Raw genomic sequence first — 17,342 nt, 5'->3', positions numbered from 1 at the left:
TGAACATTTTTTAAAAAAATTTTCGTCTATGTTTTGCAGAAATTGTTTTGAAATCTATTTTGTACACTATTCCAGAGAGTTTATGTACAGCTTAATTAATGTGATGTTAACACTTGGTTATATTTGAACAGTGTTTTGGGAAGAACATGTTACTGTGTTTTTACTTATTTAGGTTTACTTTAAATTAACAATTAGCCGAAAGTTGTTTATCAAATTGTTGGAAATTTATTTTGTATACTATTCCAGAGAGTCTATATACAAAATGTTATTGACTTTCATAATTAGGACGTATAATTTATCATCACAGTGGTACGACGCTTCCCAGTTGAGCGCGACACCAGTTTTGACGTCAAAACTTTGACGTTTCCAAAGGCAACGTGAATGTATCCAATGGAATCACGAGCGTGGCAACGCAAAGATTTACGCGCCAAAGTGATCTTTTCGGAGTGTTTTCTGATTGCAGCGATAGAGCGAACTACTAAAATTGGGAGGACTTATATTAGCGGAAAGGCCCTCCCTATATACATGAGGACGTCAGTGGTGGATGAAATTGTGAAAAATGGTGGTGATATCATCTTTGGCCATTTCCCTGGTAAATTTTCTGATGTTTCGAAGGCAGTGAAGGTTAGCAGAAGCACGGTTGAAAAAATATTTCAGCAAATGCGTACCGACCATTCGATTGAACCCTGTAAACACGGCGGAAATCCGACCAATTTAACTCCTGGGGACTTGTTACTCGTTGAAACTTTCAAAAACGAAAGGCCAACTACGAGTTTGAGAATCGCTATCAGAGTTCGGTGATATACCAAATAGAACCTCTATTCAAGCCATTTTGCGCGTAGTTAGAAGTCACATGTTTTCGGGACTAGAATACTCGAGACAAAAAGTCAGCAACGTTGCGCAAGAGAGATTTACTGTTGAGAACATGGCTTACACCCAGATGCTTACTGACTATGTTCATTCCAAAGACCCATATAAACTAATTTTTGACGAGTGGTTTAAAATTGCCGCATCACGGAAAACGATTATATGGCCACGCTCCGGTAGGAGAAAGGTGTATTGAATTTATTCGTTATCATGATTGCCCTAATATGATACTGAACTTACTTGCTGGTCTGAATAGAGTAGAGTGCATGAACGCTGTGCATGGTGCTGCAGACACTCTTGAATTTTAACAGTTTTTTGGCAAAGCAGCAAATGCAGGAAATGTCACTACGGGAAGGCCTGCACTTGAAGTCGGAGATGTTGGGGTGACGGACAATCGCCCAACACATTATTACGCTGGTGGAGAAGCTTTGCAAGAATGGCTCGAGGAGCGAAACGTTGAACTTCTGTATACCCCTACATATTTACCTGATTTTAATCCTGTGGAATTCATTTTCAACAAAATGTGCACCGTTATGCGTAATAAATTGCAGGGGGACACCAATGAAAACAATGCACTTGCTGCATTTGAAGCTGCGAGACCATTTCAAGTGAGATGGTAGACTTTGTCAGATACACTTCCTACATTGATATATGAAAAAAACCCTGCAAAGTTCAACCGTTGTCTTTGTGATTCGTAAGGAATATTTCGCACCCAGTCGTAATTTCAGCCGTGTTTATCACTTCTCTCAGATGAGGAAGAGCTCTATGCTACACACAATTTTGTATAAAGAACAGAAAAACTCTTGATCCTGGAAATGCTTTTTCCCCATACATTTGCGTTAGTTTTGGTTCATTGTGCTTTAACAAATGTTCTTGTAAAGAAAAAGGTTATACCAGGAAGAAGATATACCAGAAATATAAGCCTGTTTTTGCAGGAGTTTTAAAATTGATTTTAGGGTGCGTTCCTTTGGGATGATCTGGATCAGGATCAGTGATCCAAGATCCCTTGGAGCATGGTGCATCAAAGGAACCGATGAATCCACTCTGGACACGGATTCATCGGCTCTTTTGATGCACCATGATCCGGGTGATCTTGGATCACTGATGCTGATCCAGATCATCCCAAAGGAACGCACCCTTAGATTGGCATATGCCATATATCTATGGAAATGGCATGTATTGCCCTTATAAATATGTCACAGAAACTTCCCATCGAGAACAAGTAGTGGGAAAAATCCGATTCCAGAAACCAACATATCATCAGTGCGAATTTTGGAACTTCACTTTGAACTGTTGAAGTCATTTTGTTTTAGCAGCGCAAAACAACATACAAAGTGTAATGTACACGAACGCAACAATTTCATGAGGGATGCAAAACAAAAAAAAACAATCTACTAAAGCCTCCCCAGTAAAAGCAACCAAAAAGCCATCAAAAGAGAAACCATTGAAAGTTTCAATCAAACCAAGATGGCTTAACTAACTAACAGCATGAAAGTTGTTAGGATTTAAAAGATTTGTTACGCTAAGAATCTTTACAACACACAACGAGATTTCCTTTTCACTTGAAACGAAATAAACAACGATTTCACTGTTCAGATCACTGTGCTGTAGTATAAACCAGCAATCAAGACTGTTCACATTGTTACTAAGTAAACAAATAAACACCAATTTGTCCAGATTCCATTGCCTAGCAGTCAGTTGTCTGTACAAGTTTTACTTCTTGTAAACACAAGTAAGTCCCATGGGCTCCTCTGCCGCCGCTTCCTCGGCTTGTTTCTCTTCAGTACCACTAGTACTAGAACTTGTACTTTTAAGAGTGGTTGCCTTTTCCAGGGGGTGCTCATCCATCTGTCCACAAAGCAGCGCAGATTGACACTCCTTTTCCTCAGTGCAGTTTCTTCGTGTGTGCCCGGATTTCATGTGACACTTTCCACAGACTGTCAACATTGCATTCAAAGAAACAGCCTTGTAAAGTTCTTGTTTTACCACAATTGCTACTAATCTCGCAATCCGATTGGCCAATTTGCCGTTATCGATAAGAGTCCAGACAACGCTGCTCGCGCGTGTCGTGCAATTCCTTTTTCAGCTCGCGCTCTGAAAAAAACATTTTCTTTGACGTTGATATTGTGGCAAAAAACAAATCGAAATGTGATTTAGCGTGGTCTGTACTCTTATCGACAACGATACGTGTCATCACAGTGGTCAAAATGTTGTGGACTCACTCGGCTGCGCCTCGTTAGTTCACAACATTTTAACCACTGTGATGACGCGTATTGTTGTGGATAAGAGTACATACCACACTAAACCACATTTGATTTGTCAATTCGAAGTTTTGTTTTTGGGTTTTCGCGTTCTCCAGTTCTTTTCTTACTTTATCTATCTCGAGTTGTTTCGCATTAGCATACGATCCACAGGGTTTAAAGCTGACTTTGTAGGTTCAAGATCGGTTGTTGAAGACGAATTGACTCGAGCGGGTGCTCTGGGCTGCACGGTCGGCGCTGTACAAGTTACGTTTTTCCTTTCAGTGGCGAGTCTAAAGCTACAGCTTGGAGTTTTACTCGTGTAAATTCTCTATCGGACCATAAACGAGCACACTGCCAGAGCTGTGCGAACGATCGTTCGTCCCCAAAAGTTGAAATTGACCCAGTTATCTTCGTCGTGTAAATAACGCAGTCTAATGGTCGTTTCATTCTAATAATTCAGTGTCGTGCAGCGACTTGTTATGTCCTCAACTAAATCTTTAAAACGGTACTCGGCAGCACTAACCAGACGACTCTAAACCATTAAGGTTATCCACTAGCCTTTCACGCACTCAACTTTAACTTGAAACTTCATGTTTGATGTTGGAGCTTTACGAAAAAAAAACATGTAATCCACAATAAAGGAAAGTACAACCGAGCCAAAACGGGCCGCCTAAGTGCCGAATCGAGTCTCTGTAGAAAGCTTTGCGCGCGCTTTGTTTCCATTGGATACATTCTCGTTGCCATCAGAAACGGAACTTTTTGCGGAAACCGTGCTTGGTGTCGTGCTCAACTGGGAAGCGTAGTATTTTGACTCGAGAGATTAAAAGTAATTTGTTTGTTAATATCTAATTTGTGAACTATTCGTTCATCTAAGTATATTTATTCTTTGTACTCACAAAGTTATTTAAATGTTTTTCGTACACTATACTAGAAAGTGTAAGTGCGTAATAACATGGTAAATTCCGTTTACTTTGTGATCTAGTAACATTTGTAGAGTGATCCAGAGAGATCGTGAAAACATGTTTTCAAAGGCGTCAAATCACGGTCATAAATCGTGTTTCTGTACACAATCCCAGAGGGTTTGTACAGTTCTAATAAAATTAAATAGTTCTTTGAAAGACGAGTATTGTATTTGTTATGACGAGGTTTGGAAGGAGTAGGGTTAACAGGTTAATAGCAGGCAGAAATCTGAGTGAATGTAATGGCAGGCCAACAGATTCTACTGCCGTCATATGCCGGCATGTAATTCCATTTCTTCAGAAAGAGACGTCCGCTATTCAAGGGCAGCATTAAGCACATAAATGGCTGGCCCCAAGGGAAACATTGAGATTTTTTTCCCCGGGACCCTCAAAAGGGAAGCATCGAAGGGAAAACAAAACTCAATGTTTCCTGTGGGGCCAGTCATTAAGTGTTTTGTTTTACCTTGAACTCGCATATGGAACAAACTGCGCAAAAAGTATTTGCTTGACTCCAGTGTAGCATAATTTTACTGCTCGTCCTTATCGCACATAATTTCGCGGGTAATACTGCGTGCACGCTGCAGAACGGGAGCGTAAGGCGGAGTCATTTGTTATATGTTCTGCCAGTGCAATGTATCTCTCCTGGTATCTTTTTGAGGCTTCAAGCAAACAAACTTCCTTCTTAGTAGGATTACAGTAAAAGTCTTGGATGATTTTACGAGTTGTAAAGAAAAAAAAGGGGAACTTGAGGAATGGTGGATTTGAGTTAAAGAAAAATTAGGGTTGAATTATTGGAGATTTGACAGAAGCTTTTTAAGATAATGATTGTTCGATGGATACCAATAGACTACTCTTAAAGAAACTCGATCTCGTTCTGGGATTAGTGGGTTTGTCCTTGTTTTGGCCTTTTACTCTTTCATCCCCCTCGTTTATTATCTACAACAATGAAAGAAACCGCTGCAGCCGGATTTAAAACTGGTGGGAGTTGCGCTTGCCACCGTTTGACAGGTTAAGACGGCAGAACACAGTTTTTGATACCTGTGTTGCATTCACCTTCTCTAAAACCCTTGATCCCTCGGTCGCCAAAAATTGCAGGAAGCAAGTTAACAACACAAACTTCAGTTTTTTGATAGTTATTCTAACGTATGTGACATGAATAATTTTTTTTTTGTAACATGAACAATTATTTGCAGAAAATCTAGTCATTAGATTTTGTTTATAATTTGCATAAAACAAGCTTGAAACGATGCTCAGAAGTTAACACTATTTTAATAATAATTTAAAAAACTACAAGACGTTGGCGCCTCAACTAGTGTGCTACAATGGTTTAACAGCTATCTCACAAATAGATATCAAGTTGTACGAATTCACTCCACTGTTTCCAATCCAATACCAATTGAATATGGAGTACCTCAGGGTAGCATCCTGGGCCCCTTATTATTTAGTATATACGTTAATGATCTACCGGAAGCTCCACGGAATTGCTCTACTGAATGCTATGTAGATGATACAAAATTGTTTGTTTCTTTTCATTCACAAGACACCCAACGGATTGTTGAGGAGATGAACGAAGACCTCCTCGGTGTGCGCAACTGGTGCTTCAGAAATCGGCTATTACTAAATCCAGACAAGACGAAATTAATTGTTTTCGGGAGCCGACAGATGACTTCGAAGCTCCATGATTTTCGTTTGTCTTTGCTGGGAAAAGACATCTCCCCAGTACAATCAGCCAGAGATCTCGGCGTGATTTTGGATTCGAACTTGACATTTGATGATCATATTAAGACCACAGTATCGGAATGTATCGCACGCCTCGCGCAAATTAGCCGTGTCAAACACTGTCTTGACAGAACGTCGTTGTTAACCGTGATAAATGTCTTGGTTTTCAGTAAGTTGTACTACTGCTCGAACGTCTGGGCAAATACCACAGAGAAAAATATAAGGAACTTACAGGCTGTGCAGAACTACGCATGTCGAATCGTTAGTGGCGCGAGAAAGTACGATCATGTAACTCCCCACTTAAAAAGTTTGTCTTGGTTACCCGTTAAGGACCAACTATACTACCGTCAAGCTACCATGGCTTTTAAATGCATTTCCGGACACGCCCCCAAATATCTGACGTCACAATTCATTACCCGCGAGCAAGTTACGAAGCGTACAACTAGGAGTGGCCAAAAGCTTGATATACCTTTTTTTAAAACAGCCTCAGGACAAAGAACATTTTATTACAGAACTATTGGACTTTGGAACAATTTAGACCCCTTTTTAAAATCAAGCTGTTCAGTTCAAGTTTTTAAACGTATCTTAAAGAATAAGCTTTTAGACAATTTTGTAAATACTCCCTAAACTTCATTTATTTTTAGTATTTTTCGCGACTACAAAGTTTAGATAATGTTGTAAATGTTTTTTTTAAATTTGATTAATTTTGATTGTGTAGTTATTAGTAACTTAGTAATTTAAGTAATTGTTCCTGAAAAGCCCCATTGGGGAGGTAACAATAAAGTATGTATGTATGTATGTTAACAGAGAGATGTTCAATTATTCCTTGTTGAATTTCCTTCGTTAAAGTTCAAATTTTTTTCAATACTCCAGTTAATGATTTCCTAAAATTTCAATTAGTGGTTCTCGAGGAATAGGCGTATTTCCGAGAATTCAATCGCAACTTTTCGACTTACTACGCATGGGCTGCATTTAACTGGGTTCTTTTGGTAACAATGAAAAACCTGAGAATTGCTTGTTTGTTTGCGACGTTACCTTTTCTAACATACCTTTGTAATAGAAGACTAAAACCATCAATACACTGTGTTAAATTATGAAGAAAAATAGTTCAGATAGCGCGGTCATTGAGCAAATAAAATGATAGCTGTATACGCCATGTTTGTTTTTTTGCAATCCTTGTGCGCGCGCCGAATTACATTAGCAAGAGTGCGCGCAATCTCTTTCCCAGAGTCGTCGTTCCCCTTGACCAGCGGTCGGAAAACGAGAGCTCTGGGAGCAACCATTTTGAAATAACCGAATTCTTCCCATCCGGTTTCACTGCGCAGTCTGCAACTACGCGCGCGGGCCATGCGCGGACCCATGCGCGCATCCATGCGCGCCTGAAATGGTTGCTCCTAGAGCTCTCGTTTTCCGACCGCTGGTCAAGGGGAACGAAGACTCTGGGGACGAGATTGGAGCGCGCGCGAAAACTGTGTTCGGCCACCTTCAACTGTGCCACAGCAAATTTTTTTAGAAAGTTCGTGCGGGGCAGTGGGACAGCTTGTTTGTCCTCGCAGTCCCTCAATGGGTAAATAGAAATTTCTGTACGGTCAGTGAGCTTTGATCGCAGATCTTCATGGGCAAGACCACAGTTTGCGTTTGCAGTTTCCTAACTTAGCCCTAACCCCTAAAACCTTTTATCACAGTGTAATACACGGACTGGACTTCTTTTAATATTTGTTAAATAAATTTCCAGTATTTTTAATTAGTATTCACAACCTTCATATACTACTGCATCCGTTTTGCACGAACGTAGTGAGGGCTTCGCTATTATGGGTACGGCGTCTAGTGTTAATTGACAGAATCAGCTGAACAATTTGAAAGGCTTCGAAACTTAACAAAAGGTTCAAAACAGTTGCTGTATGAGTTACAACTGCAACGTCTGGTCACAAATTGTAGATCAAAAACTTCACGTGAAGTATCTGGTTCCAAGGTTGAAAATAAGAAACAGACAAAAAGAAACAAACAAACAAACAAAAAAAGAACAAGAAAAGCCTTGCGTGACTTGTAGCTTCAAGAATTAACATAACATATGCGTGCCACAGGCTTGATTTCTTTCCATTGTTTTCCATTGCTTTCCATTGTTTTGGATTATTATTCAGCGGCTTTTAAATTATGAGCATCGGTCCGCTCTTTTGGTTTCACAGCAATGAGTCTGCTTTTGACATTCTCAGACGTGAAGTCGAAAGGTGGATTTCCAACCCTGCTTAAAAACCGTTGAATTCTCACTTCCGTGACTAGATTTAGATCAAAAGCTCCATGTGAACTCGACCATAACCACTTTAGGAAAACCTCCGCGCTCTCACAAACAAGCTTTATGTTATTAGCGTAGTAGTTTTTCACGATCTCAAATCCTTCTGTCGCGCATATGCGATCCACATTGTCCTTGTCAACAAAAAATATTTCCTTACCTCGTTCTTTGATTCGCTGTTTAATCTCAGGAAACAACTCTTCAAGCGCAGTCGCCATGAAGGGATGCAAATGGTCTGTGTACTGAATGGCGACTTTTCCACCTTCTTTTAAACTACTAAACATGTTTTTAAACGCTTGTTGTTTGCTAGGAATCCAGTGAAGAACTTGATTAAGGAAAATAATGTCGAACTTTTCACAGCCCATCCCTTCAAAGTTGTCCGAGTTCCCTTGGAGAAGAGACAGATTCTTGATGTCACGATGAGTTTCTTTCGCCAAGTTAAGTCGTTTCACATCGGGATCAACGCCAACAACGAATCCCTCCGGTCCTACAAGTTCAGCCAAGTACGCCGATAGCTCACCAGTGCCGCAACCTAAATCCAAGATGGCGTCTCCGGGCTGTGGATTCACGTCAGTTTGTATGAACAGTTTACCGCCTTCCATTTGTACATCGCGGGAACTTTGCTGATAACCCTCGGCAGCCATGACTGTACAATGTGTAAGATACTAGTAGCGCTTTTAGATTCAAGGCTGCTGCAAACTCTGACGAGTTGTGACTGATCGATCCCTGAAAAGTACCGTCAAACAATTTGTAGCGAAATTAAATCGCGAATTTACATGTAATACCCCCGAAAGTAGCGAGCCTACCCCTACCCGCCCCCTCCCCCCACCCGAAAATAGTGAGGCCAAGGTTCAATAGTATATTTTTTCAATCATTAGTCAAGTGAAAGGTACGTAAAAGGTACTCTTCAACAAGGGAAGATATCGCTTATGTAACGAAACGTACTTCATAATGTTGCGACGTGTTGGAACACAACAACATAATAATAAAAAAAACCCGTAGAATTTTCATAATGTAACAGGAACATACCATAGGAAATTGTGATTTAAATTGATATCATTTTCAACAAGCGTGCATTAAAAGGAATTAACGCACTGCGTTATAATTCAGTAAAACAGACAGTCCGTCATGCAGTACAAACAGTTAACGGTATCTGTCAGGCCGAATACTATGATGGCTGATGCAATAGCTGATGCCGTCCACTGACAACACGGCAAGATAAATTTAGACTGGAACAAAAAGAATAGAGTCCTAAAGTGATGACGTCACAAAAGTAAAATTCTTGAAATTATGGGATATGATGTCATATTCTTATAGAGGATCCCAAAAGATGCCCTCATCCCAAAAATTAGCTCTGAATTGCAATTGCTGATAGAGATATAAGGGATCAAAGTTTGATAGCATCCCATACAAACCCTTCAAAATTTGTTTCAGTTCCTTCAGTTTAGAACTGACTCAAAATTAGAGAGATTTATATGGGGCAGTACCAAATTTTCATTCTTTATATTTCGGCTGGGAATTACAATTAAGAGGTAATTTTTGGCAAGGACCCTTTTTTAAGGACGCTCTATTCGAAAATGGCGCCAAATCCTATAATTTCCCGAATTTATTTTTTGTGACGTCACACTTTAGGACTCTATTGTATCTCATGTTTTAAGAACTGTTCTTTTTTTTACAAATTTCCGTCTTTCATTTCGTGAAAGGAGCTCAATAGTACCAATTTTATATAAAACTTTTTGCTCCCCGAAAGTAACTACCCCTCAAAAGTAGTGAAAGTATACTTCAAAGGGTCACATGACTTTTATTAAGGGAAATTTGACGGGATTATGGAAGGATTTATGAAATTAACAGACAACGGATTAAGGATGACTTATGGAGTACAGAAGGACCATTTTTTTTGCAGGGGGGGGCAGGGAGGGGTGGGAGCTTGGGCTATTTTCTAGGGCAAGAAATGTTTCCTCACTTTCACCTTTTGGCAGGTTATAATAATAATAATTATTATTATTATAATAATAATTATTATTATAATAATAATTATTGTTATTATTATTATAATAATAATTATTATAATAATAATTATTATTTTTATTATTATTATTATTATTAGCTATAAAAGTTTTGATGAAACACAACTCTGTTATAACAATTTACCAGTAAATGAGCAGAGATTTGATAAGTGATTAAAACTCTGGTTGTGATTGAACGTCCACTGCAAATTAGTCTTCACTGATTTATACAGCTCTCATGCAGGCGTGCGTGACCCAAAGCCGACCATTTGCAAAAGAGTAAGTACGAGTACTGAAAATGTTTGTGATTCAAATTTTGCCTTAAGGGGGCGAATAAGTGAGGGCGAGAGAGTGAACAGATTATGAAGCGGGGATACTTTCATGTTGACTTTAGTCAATATACTCAACTGTTGACAAAAGCATGTTTCTATAAAAGGCAAATATCGAGCGAAACATAACCCTTTTTTTTATTCCCCCTTCAACTTTCATTTAATTTCATAACGATTCAACCGTTTTCCCTTACTCATCGTTTTCTTGCAAACGAGTATGGTGACCTCTCAATCTTTTTCTTATTTCGAATCACTGATAGCATTGATATCCCAGAAGATAAAAAAATCTACAGTATCCAGCGTGAAATTAGTCACCATGTGCTCGTAACCATATGATTGAAGTCTCGATAACGCTGCAGGTCACTGCATGCTTGGAACAAGTTGAACCGCTAAAATTGCGTGCCTTCTTCAAAGGTATTACCTAAGTCAATACTTTACATCTATTGTTAAGTAATATTTCTCGAAAAGCAGGGCAAGAAAATTAAGAAAGTTGGGTGCCCAGTGATTTTAATAATATTTTTGATGGTCTCTATTCGTGCCTTACAACAGCTTACAACTGCGTGACAAGATTAATGAGCAAATGATCTGACATAAAGGGTTTGATTCAATTTTATATCATGAAAACTTCCCAGTGTTCTAGGTTGGTGTTCAGAGACTCCAGACACTGGTGAATCTAAACAACCGGCTGAGAAGTTGAAAGGCATAAAAACTCAACAAACTAGATTAAAGCTAAAAACTGTTGTTGTATGTTTCTTTTTTCCATGTGCTACATCGCCTGATTACAAAACACTGATAAAAAACTCCATGTGAAGTATCCTAGACCCAGGGTCGAAAATGAGAAACAGGCAAAAAAAAAAACCTGTTGAACCATATAGAGTCTTGCGTGACATGTTATTTTGAGAATAAACATAATTTATGCAGGTCATAAGTTTGACACATTTGAGTTCCATGAACATAGCTTACAAATGCATGACAAGATTGATGAGTGAATGATCTGACATAAAGGGTTAATTTTATGTCATGAAAAATTCCCAGTGGTCTGGCTTGGAGTTCCGAGCCTGCACACATTCCCGAATCTACACTATTCTGGTCAGTTAAAGACATCACTGTTATTGGTATATTGAAAGAATAGGCTCAGAAGTTGAAATGCATAAAAACGTAATAAACTATATTACACTTAACAAACTATATCAACTATACAGCTGTTGTTGTATGATATTTTTCCACGTGCTACATCGCCTGATTACAGATTATTGATCAAAAACGCCATGTGAAGTATCCTGGACCAAGGATCGAAAACGAGAAACAGACAGAAAAAAAAAACCTGTTGAACCAGGAGAGTCCTGCGTGACATATTATTTCGAGAATAAACAAAAATTATGCGGGTCGTAAGTTTGAGTTTCATGAAAAAATATTCCATTGTTGTGGATTATTATTCAGCGCCTTCATTATGGACATCGGTCCGCTCTTTTGGCTTCACAGCAATGAGTCTGGTGTTGACATCCTCAGACGTGAAGTCGAAAGGTGGATTTCCAACCCTTCTTAAGAACCGTTGAATTCTCTCTTCTGTTACAAGTTTTAAATCAAAATTTCCATGTGCAGTTGACCATAGCCACTTTAGATAAACCTCCACGCTTTGAAACTCAACCTTTATATCATTAACGTAGGTGCTTTTCACGATCTCAAATCCTTCTGTCACGCACATGCGATCCACACTAGCCTTGTCAACTTGGCAAGCCGATTTCTTGACTCGTTCTTCAATCTCAGGGGTCAACACCTCTAGCGCGGTCACAATGTACTGAGGAAGGTGATCTGTGTACCTAATGGCAATTTTTCCGCCTTCTTTTAAACTGCTAAACATGTTTTTGAACGCTTGTTGTTGGTTAGGAATCCAGTGAAGAACTTGATTAAGGAAAATGATGTCGTACTTCTCACAGCCCATCCCGTGGAAATTGTCCGAGTTCCCTTCGGCAAACGAGAGATTCTTGATGTCGCGATGACTCTCTTTCGCCAAGTTAAGTCGTTTCACATCAGGGTCAACGCCATCAACAAATCCCTCTGGTCCCACAAGTTCAGCCAAGTACGCTGAAAGCTCCCCAGTTCCGCAACCTAAATCCAAGATGGCGTCTCCGGGCTGTGGATTCACGTCAGTTTGTATGAAAATTTTACCGCCTTCCATTTGTACATCGCGGGAACTTTGCTGATAACCCTCGGCAGCCATGACTGTACAAGGTATATATACTAGTAGCACTTTTAAATTCAAGAGCAAACGAACTTTGTCGAGTCGTGACTTGATTGCCCTACAGTGAAACGGATGTCACTAACCCTGGTAACGGGGGCTTGGACGCCTGGATGTTGCTTATACAAAGTAGACGTCTTAATAAACCGCTACACATGTTTACCTTGCTTGCTTGCGGTTAGCACGGTTAGGTTTGCTTGCAGTTAGTGTCACTCCATTTTGCTTGCGGTTAGCGTCACTCCATTTTGCTTGCGGTTAGCTTTCATTTGTATGTTAGGGTAACTCTATTTATGTTGGAGTGTGGGCTATTTTCCAGGGCATGACATTTTTTCTCAACTTCACCTTTTGGTGGGCAAAAGCTTGTGCAAGAATTTTTTTTTTTTGAGCATCAAAACGCAGGTCCTCGATGGTAGAAAACACTTGCTTGAATTTTCAAGTTTTTGATTTGCAGAATAATTTTTTCTTGGAAATTTCCCAACTCCCCCTTTCCTCAAAAAAATAATGGTTCATCGCTTCGCCTGCGGTGCAACCGGACGTGTTACGGAATCTTTGATACAGTCCGACGGTCCTTACCGGCGGTGTACAATATCACACCGTATTCATATTCTCGGTTTTGCCCTGAAATTAGCTTGCAATTGAGGCTAATGCGGGGAGTCTTTTCAAATGCAAACGACATATATCTCTTTTTAATGATATTCCCCCGCATGAGCCTCCATTGCAAGCTAGTTCCAGTCCAATACCGAGAATACGAAAATGGTCTAATTCTTCGACGCAGGCTAGGATAACTTGCTTCCCCAAAACGGTCAATACAGTACGGTTTAACTTTTATGAAATTGGATGAAAGTTTAAAGGGGGGGGGGGGGGGATAAAAAAGAAACAAGTTTATCTTGCACACGAAATTTGTCTTTAACAGTAAACACGCTTTCGTCAACATTAGAGTATATTGACTACAGTCGACATGAAAGTATCCCCCACTTTATAACTTGTTCACTCTCTCGCCCTCACTTACTCGTCCGGCCTTAAGGCATAATTTGAATGGCAAACATTTTTAGTACTTTACTCTTTGGCAGCTAGTCCGCTCTGGGACCAGAAGAGCACTGTTTAAATCAGTGAAGATTAACAGTTGACGTTCAATCATAACGAAGCTTTTGATCGCTTATCACATCTCTGCCTATTTACTGGTGAATTGTTGTAACAGAGTTGTGTTTCATCAAAACTTTTACACATACCTGTATTGTTTGGTCAAAATTTTGATTGACCATTATTAATTTTTGCGCAGTGTATAAAATAGAAAAGGAAAGAGGTAAGGAAAAACTGAAGTGCGAGTGGGTGAATTTTATGATATGACAATATTTATTAAGCTTTCTACTGATCATGTACAGTTTGTTGGAGTTTTATTCAAGCTGGCGCGCGTACGAATTTTATCCCGAAGGACGCACGCGAAAGTTGGAAGTGACCTTAAGTGTCACTGTGAGAAAAAACCGGGCAGTACCAAGGGATCGAGGTCGGCCGTTTGCCTTCATCTTTTCACAGTATAAACGCTATCCAAAAAGATTAACAGCCATGACATTTGCCGAGGTAGGCGTTCTTTTTCTTCGAGATATCACCACGTCATGATTTTGGCCTCTCAAGCGGTCTAAACTGGCCGAAATTTCGGGCAACTTTAGGTGAGCCTAAAAGATACCTCATACAAATTCCAGAAACTCTTATTTCGTGAGATAATATTTGCTCTCTTACCAGTTGATTGAGATATATTTGAGGTCTTTCGCTTTAATTCTACGGTTTTCTTGAGGTGCCAAATATCGCGGCCGAATCGTTTATGAGCGTGACCCAAATTTTAGCTATTTTCAGAGAGTCGTTTTTCAAAAGTGCGGCAGTTTATTTCCACAGAAAGACATTTTTGGGAAAGTCTTTTGTACTGTTATCAATATCCAGTTTGGTTAAGATTGGTATCTCCACGCAAATTGGAGTAATTGGTCTCGCAAAGACTAAAAAGAATCATTAGTCAGAAATATTTCCCGCCAAATTTTTAGCGAAGAATATCACCTTATACCGACTTTCTGCGATTGTTGTCCATGATTTACTGAAAGATCTCCAAAAAATAGTCAGTTGGACTGCGGAATAGAATATTTAAGCTGTGACATCGTTATTAACCTATGTAAACATTTCCAACTCGCCAAATCCTTACCATTATTTAGGCTAAATTTTCCCGCGAAAATTCTATTTTTAACGTCACGCTACATGGAAAAACAAAGTGGATCCTTAGTTCGCTGGCTCTTTTTTGCTGCTTAGTAGAACAAACTGCAAGTTAATAGTGAGCGAAGCTTTTCCCTGAATTTAATTTTGGAACTCTGCAAACCCTTTGTTTACATCGATTTCTCGTTTTCGGAAGGCGTGACGCGTTACAGATTCAAAGGTCAGACTTCTTACCCAAAGGTTTCTCCTTGGTTTTGAAAACATAAACTGTTCTTTCGGATCAGAAAAATCGCCTAAAATTGCTGGTGGCGGGTCAGTTTTTCTTCAATTATTAGTGTGCAAGCGAGATGATCGAGGAAAGACGTCAGAAGTGGTGTTTGTTTGGCGCAGCCGAATGTAAGCAATGAAACACGGGTGTGTTTCAACCGCACGGGTCAACATTTCCTTGATACAGTCCGACGGTCTATACCGGAGGTGTAGACTGTCTGTGACGCAGGCTAGGATAACTTGCTTCCCAAGAAAATGTCAATACACCTTACAGAAGAAACCCTGATCACTTTGGCGCCAGCTAACTGTGCTAAAGTGACGATGTCATAAATTGTGCTCCTGCGACGTTTCGTTCAGACACTTGAAAAGGTAAGGCGGAAGTTTTCAAGCTTGGCAAATTCAAAATGGCGTTGCCTAGTGAAGCCACTCGTATTGTGTGAACATGGGTAAACTGAATGCGACGAATAGCCCGTGCTATTAACACACAGAGGAGAAAGCTGTGATAAAAGGATAACTTGGAAGGAAAAATACATCGTAGTTGTTTTGGGCAGGATAGTGGCCGCCTGAAAACCACTCTTTAAAGCCCTGGATATAGTGCTTCCCACCACGTAGTAAATGCCGAATCTTGGGCAGATGAGGTATTCAGAGTATGTTGTTAATTCCTCATCATAATTGTCTTAGGGTGAATCTGTAGTCGCTTTAATTTTAACTAACATATCGAACGTAGAATTCTGTGGAGAAATCGATTTGCAAGAGATCGATAGAGAAAACAATGTGTTTCGAACTTGCGGTCAAAGTTAAGCAATAGTGAAGGGCAGGTGTTAACAGAGGATATGGAAGAGCTTTATTTTTGTACTTATGTTGATAAAAAAGTCAAACTACGACTGTAGAAAATGAAAAAGGATTCGTGACTTACATGTTGCTATATCAGTAGTATAAATTCGAAGTTGTTTTGACCGGCACTGAATGTGGATGTAATAAAACGTTAACTGAAACAACGGTCATAGGTACTTATACAAAGACGTTTCCACCGAACAACTTGGGTTTTCGTCGGTGTAAAAAGCTAACTGAAATTACTGGCTATCTAGCCAACGGTTCACAGTTCTGCTCTGGCGTAGCACGCGCAGAACTTTCCTTAGGCCGGATTCTCTTCAAACTTGAGTAATTCTTCTTCTGGGCGTTTTAGGAATGGAGGACTATCAACCCAGGACTTAAACTCTTCTGGCGGAGTCACTCTGGTCAGCTGGATTATGATCGGTAATCTGATCTTATTTGATGTACTTGAACGCTTGTGTATCTATGAATTTCCATCACGTCCCTTCGCGGAGGCATCGAAGACTAGGCGGACTTTGGTTGTTCTGTCAGCATTGAAAACTGCTTCAGACTGACCACTCGCGCGTTTCATGGTTGATCTGTTCTGGAGTTGCTTCTTTAACGAATCCTTGTTCGACTAGCTTTTGATCTTCGGCTTGTGTTACTTCAAGGCAATCTTTTCTATTGAATGTTTTCTCAGAAGAGATCAGCCATTTGTTGGCGACATCGTAGTTACTCCCTTTTGGGGGCTCCTCGTCTTTCCATGCCATGCGCACTTGGACGAACAAATGAGCGTTACTACAGTCCATGTGTAAGTGCTGTTTGAGCATTCTCAAAAATGAAGCTTCTCGTCATGAACAGAGACAGCTCAATTGATGTTTTCTGCACGTCGTTGTTTTACATGCGCGGTACAATTTCTGCCTTCGTCACAGATATAATGTATTTTATCGAAGCATTCGCTACATTGAGAATTTGTTATTTCGCCACGTGTTTACCATTTTGTTTGAATGTAGCAAACTTGTAATTTTAGCACAGTTCTAACACTACTTTTGTTAACAATGGCCTCCATGCAGCTATGTTTATTGCAGACAAATAACTCGTTGCCTTTTCGTTTGTCTGAGTCATAGGGAACGTTTAATTTGGGTCAAAGCTGTCAGACTTGTCGAAGCAAAAATTTGAAATTCAGCTTACCGTGCATCTCTGATAAAGCACGCTGTTTCAACCGATCCGAACGCGCGTTATATCGAAACTTTATTACAATTCAAGGTAATCTTGCCAAAAAGTCCATTTGGCTTGTTTTGCACTCTAGACTATTACTATTTATATGTTTGAAAATATTTTCGTAACATAAAATTCACCCACTGTTGTTTTTATTGATTTCTGCCAAAAAACTTCCATCATATAGAAATAAAAA

The 17,342-nt window shown here is 39.7% G+C and overlaps 2 protein-coding genes across 2 annotated transcripts; both read right to left on the bottom strand.

Annotated features, from left to right (window-relative positions):
• Window positions 1–7,921: 7,921 nt before the first annotated feature.
• On the bottom strand, window positions 7,922–8,898 carry LOC145490633 (demethylmenaquinone methyltransferase-like). Its single transcript, XM_081469716.1, has one exon. It carries the CDS (start codon window positions 8,720–8,722, stop codon window positions 7,922–7,924), a length of 801 nt encoding a protein of 266 aa, XP_081325842.1. The 5' UTR covers window positions 8,723–8,898.
• Window positions 8,899–10,216: 1,318 nt separating this feature from the next.
• LOC145489793 (uncharacterized) lies at window positions 10,217–13,760 on the bottom strand. The gene has a single exon (XM_081468843.1). The coding sequence runs from the start codon at window positions 12,632–12,634 to the stop codon at window positions 11,846–11,848; it is 789 nt and encodes a 262-aa protein (XP_081324969.1). The 5' UTR covers window positions 12,635–13,760; the 3' UTR covers window positions 10,217–11,845.
• Window positions 13,761–17,342: the final 3,582 nt, after the last annotated feature.

This window comes from Orbicella franksi, chromosome 6, assembly GCF_964199315.1.
Source record: "Orbicella franksi chromosome 6, jaOrbFran1.1, whole genome shotgun sequence".
Lineage (NCBI taxonomy): Eukaryota > Metazoa > Cnidaria > Anthozoa > Scleractinia > Merulinidae > Orbicella > Orbicella franksi.
Note: the sequence above shows the minus strand (reverse complement) of the source record. Positions and strands in the feature narration are given on the sequence as shown.

Coding starts and splice junctions, on each gene's coding strand:
- LOC145489793 (XM_081468843.1), bottom strand. CDS start 12,634: ATGGCTGCCGAGGGTTATCAGCAAAGTTCCCGCGATGTACAAATGGAA.
- LOC145490633 (XM_081469716.1), bottom strand. CDS start 8,722: ATGGCTGCCGAGGGTTATCAGCAAAGTTCCCGCGATGTACAAATGGAA.